Source organism: Cynara cardunculus (genome assembly GCF_001531365.2).
Source record: "Cynara cardunculus var. scolymus isolate 2C chromosome LG 2, CcrdV1, whole genome shotgun sequence".
NCBI classification, from domain to species: Eukaryota; Viridiplantae; Streptophyta; class Magnoliopsida; order Asterales; family Asteraceae; genus Cynara; species Cynara cardunculus.
This window is the reverse complement of record NC_037529.1, coordinates 4850322-4855108: the sequence shown is the minus strand read 5'-3', so window position 1 is coordinate 4855108 and position 4787 is coordinate 4850322. Positions and strand designations below refer to the sequence as shown.

The following is a 4787-nucleotide window of genomic DNA, read 5'->3' as shown; positions in this document are numbered from 1 at the left end:
ATTATTATATTTAAATATAATTTTATTTTAGAGATTTTAAATTAGATAACTATTTTTTGAAAAAATTACAAAGTATTTAACGAATTATGAAATAAAAAAGTGCGGTCAATTATCCATTTGTAGCAACCCCTTTGGAGGTTGATGTTGGAAGTCCTTCAATTCCACGTATCAACGCCCAAAAATGGCGGCTGAAACCGTAGCTGCTTCTCATCTCCACCGTTACTACCTCTGGAGATGCTGCAACGCCGATGGTCGCCGTCTGCTATTTCAAGCTGCAGCTTCTTCATCCTCATCTTCTTCTCAACCCATGGATATGCACACCAGCAAATCCTACAAACAACTCGGTCAGAATGCATTCTCCTCTCTTTCCTACCCATTTTCAAACCTACAATTTTCACTTTGGAGGTGAAAATGGGTTCTGAACTTTTCAATTAAGTTTGATAACTGTTGTTGCAAATAGGATAGTGTTGGTGTTAAATTTTCAGCCACTTTKCCTGCGACGTATCACGTATGCTTTGTCGATTCTCTATTCACTTGAATCTTYATACCCTTCAATTTACCATTCTTTATGCCGAACTGGAGGCTTGGAAATCGAATGCCATGTTGTCTTAAGGCTCAGTTTTCTTTCAACTTAAGAACCTACTGAAGGAAGTTGTACCATTTGAGTTTGAATGCCTACTTTTAAAGTTCGTAATCACCACTCTGGKGAATTTCTTGGTGTAGGAAAGAGGGTTTATTGTTTGGGTTGTAATTTGAGACCGTATYCAACCATCAAAGTGTATTTGGGCCAGACAAAAATGCCTCTTTAATTTAAGATGGTTTTGTTGTGCCATAGGTGYTTTGTTTCTTGAGGAAATGAGTTGGAATTTTGTTGAACCAGAGACTATGCAAATTGGAAAAATATGTTTAGGTTTGTCTGTACATATGCATAAGCATCATTAGCCCTTCTATATATACCTTGACCATCCATAATTTATGGATATCTATGGGTGGTTCCTCTTGAAAATCTGATGCAGGAGTATATCAGCAAGTACACCATGTTCAAATGTTTTGGAAGCATAATTTGCTGTTTAAAAATAAAGAAATAATACTCTTCACAATGGTGTTTTTTGCAGCTCGCTTCTTTAGCTTGGACCTTTTTGCAAATTAGGATGCTCAGATGGACATGTGGTTGAACCATGATAAACAAGGATGTAATATGTCCCAACTCTTCTCTAGTTTACCTGATTTTTGAAAATGAGGATGCCCACTGTGGACGGACCATGCTAGAMAAGATGTTGGGAGTAGCGTCTATCCCGGATAAAATGAGAGAGGGTGGACTATGGTTGTTTAGGCACGTTTGTAGGAGACAACTATCGGCACTGGTGAGGAGGGTRGAGAGCGCCACGGTCGAGGGTGTGAGGAGGACATGATACGAGAAATTGAGATTAGACATGGYGGCTTTARGCATTTTGAAAGGCATGACCTCATATACGAGTTTGTGAAGACACAGGACTAGGGTAGCCAATTGTGTGTAAAGAATGGTGGTTATTGGGGGTAGGGGAAGGGGTTGGAGAGGTAGTTGAGGTTGGCAATGGTGGGTATCAATGTACTAGGATGGTCGGATAGGCACCAAAMCTGTGGGTAGAGGGAGGGTTAAAGAGTCAACAACTACTTTCGTAGTTTCGTTCTTAGTTAATCTAGTGATCTAGTACCTTATCGTATGCTTTTACTGCTCACACATGCTTTTAGTATCTTACTTGTTACCTTCCTTTCGATTATCCTTACTTGCTTTTCAACCCGTTTATGTTTTTTTYCTCTTTCCTCTATTTCAAACTTTTTTCTAACTTTTAGAACCAAATGTTTCTCGCAAAATCATGCTTTCTAAAACCTTTTTCAATCCAGGGGTCTTTARGTAAGGTTTGCATACATCTTACCCTCCTCAGACCCTACTCCATGTTGGACTCACTGGGTTTGCTTGTTTTGGTTTGGTTTTTGGTCTAAGATCTGGAGTATTTCTGCTCAAAGAAGAAATTCAAAAAGATACAGCGTTCCATTAACCATTTTTAGTGATGATGTGTTTTTGTAGGTATGTTCTCGTTGAGAAAGAAGATAGAAGATTCTGTTAATCGTGCTGAATTGTTGGGTCTGACTGCATTGGAGTTTGAAGAAGCACAACGGATGAAGCAGGAAGAAATGATTCGTGAATATGATTTGTGGGAYGACTTAGCCAAGTCAAGTGAGATCCTTATCAAGTTAGCCGATAGTGCTAAGGTAGTTGATGCTCTCAAAGACCTCACATACAAGGTGATGCTCTTTTCATACCTTTAACATCTTTCTAGCAAACAAAAAAGCATTCTATTCAATGTAATAGATCCAGACACCACATTCAGGTCTATAACCAACTTTCTATGATAAATCCCATGATCATTGTGCAATCATAAGCTGTGTCATATGATTATTTTCTTTCAATTAACTRTAGCTTCTCGTTCTGTTGAATTCACACAACAAAATACTACAACTCTCAATTTWAGTGATTATATTCTGATTTATCTAGGTTGAAGAAGCCAAGCTAATCACAGAGTTGGCKGAGACGGATATTATAAACTATGCACTTCTTAAGCAGGCATATACMGCATCTGTTGATGTGAGTAAGTTCTTGGATAAGTATGAGATGTCCAAACTTCTTAAAGGGCAATACGAATTTGAGGGAGCCTGCATTATGGTAGAAGCGGGATMTGAAGGCGTTCGATCTGAGGTTCATTGAATCATATTTTTCCTTTTAGTTMTCATTTCAGTGCTTCTACTATTTCATATGAACAAAAAAATGTGTATGAAACATTAGATGACTTCATGCATTTCTAGAAAGATATTTATAGCATCGTTATTTGGATCAACTATAAAAAGTCCTGTATCTTTTTKAGAATACTTCAAACACCTGTTGCTTGATAATACATTTTTATCTAGAAAGTACAACACTTGGGGTTTGTTTGGTTGGTTTTTCATTAAGTTCTGTATSGATAAAGCTGTCTGTGTGAATTAATCAGCYTGTATRGATTGGGAAGGTTTTTTGGGAGGGTTTTTCATARATGGACGGAACGTGTTTTTTAATAGGGAGGTGCATGTTTGGAAAAAACCCSGCTTTCTGCATAATGCTCCCCCCTAGAAGCTTACTAGCTTACTGAATAAGCCACWTTTTWTATCATTAAGCCACTACCAAACAATCATGTTTAGTTGACCAAATAAGMTGTGAGTCCCATTAAGCTCATAAAGCTGCTAACAAGCAGGCCCTTACCGCACCCTGTTGGTCTCTAATCATCAAYGACATACCTTGTTCATGCCACTAACAATCTGTCTGATCTTCTTTCTTAGTCTACTAAAATTTATCTACCCAACTTCCAAAATTGAACAGATATGGGCAGAACAACTGGTTGGAATGTATATGAAATGGGCTAAGAAGCAAGGTTTTAAGGGAAGGATGGTTGAGAAGAAATGTGCGTCAAAAACGGGGGGTATCAAGTCTGTAATCATCGAGTTCGAACACAAGCATGCTTATGGCTACCTTTTAGGGGAAAAAGGTACTCACCGCATGATAACCTCTCATCCCGAATCCTTATCTGAGGTATGCTTTCTGGGCCGTTTAAATTAAAAATTGAAGTTGAAATCTATTCGGATACACATTCTCATCTTTATTGCCTTTTGATGTTCTCATCTAAGTTAGTTTTTATATTTTGCAGGTTAGTTCGGCTGCTGTTGATGTGGTGCCTCTGTTCCTTGAAGGAACTCCTGAACTAATTRTTGACGAGGAAGACTTGAAGATCAGCTACCTCTCATTACGTAAAGAAGATGAAGATCGAAAAGGGCCTATAGTTCAAATTCGACATTCTCCAACGGGCTTAACAGTCCAATCATCAGGTAACTACATCACCACTCAGCCAATTTGACTGCATTCACTAAAATAGAAAGACCATGAACTACCTATCTTGATGGTCTATTGAACCATGTGAAAAGTTAGGTATTGTAGCTTTAGGGTATATGGAACCCCTTTGAGTCTCTCTCTCTAAAAGACCTCTTATAAAGAGAGAAAGGAGGTTCCAACATATATAGAAGTTTGATGGTCCATGTTTAGCCGATGTGGGCCACCAACACCCCCCTCAAACGGAGGCAAAAGAGTGTGTTGAGTCCCTAGGTGGTGCTAAGCTCTTATATCATTGTTAGGATATGTAGAACCCCTTTRAATCTTACTTAAAAAGAGCCCTCGTAGAGCTTTGATACTCCATGTCTAGCTGTTGTAGGACTCCAATACACCCCCTCAAATGGAGGCAAATAGTGTGTTCCTAGGTGGTGCTAGAACCCTGCTTTGCTTTGATACCATRTGAGAATATGTGGACCCTTTTGAATCTTTCTCTAAAGGAATATTTATAGAGATATTGAAGGTTCCTACATATATAGAGGTTCATGTCTTAGCTAATTTGGGACTYCAACACACCCTCTCAAACGGAAGCTAGAAGGTGCCCCTAAGAACAGAGGCAATAGTGTGTGTCGAGTCCCTAGGTGGTGATAGACCCTGACTATGATACCATGTTAGGATATGTTGAACCCCTTTAAAATCTCTCTCTAAGAGTGCATTTGGTACATTGGACAAAACAGAACAAAATAAGGATAACAGTTCCACGTTTGGAAGGGCTTTTATGTGGAATAGAGTGGAACATGCGCTTTTCACCCTCACCCCATTGAACAAGATGGAACAAGGTGGAATAGACCTATATTTTACCAATACATCCTCAAAATAAAACTTAGTTCTCTTC

At 38.7% G+C, this 4787-nt stretch overlaps 1 protein-coding gene across 1 annotated transcript; it reads left to right on the top strand.

The window, feature by feature from the left end:
- The first annotated feature begins 133 nt into the window (after positions 1-133).
- On the top strand, positions 134-3938 carry LOC112507236 (peptide chain release factor PrfB3, chloroplastic). Its single transcript, XM_025111721.1, has 5 exons — positions 134-344; positions 2069-2286; positions 2537-2737; positions 3392-3601; positions 3717-3938. Exons 1-5 carry the CDS (start codon positions 182-184, stop codon positions 3921-3923), a joined length of 999 nt encoding a protein of 332 aa, XP_024967489.1. The 5' UTR covers positions 134-181; the 3' UTR covers positions 3924-3938.
- The last annotated feature ends 849 nt before the right edge of the window (positions 3939-4787 follow it).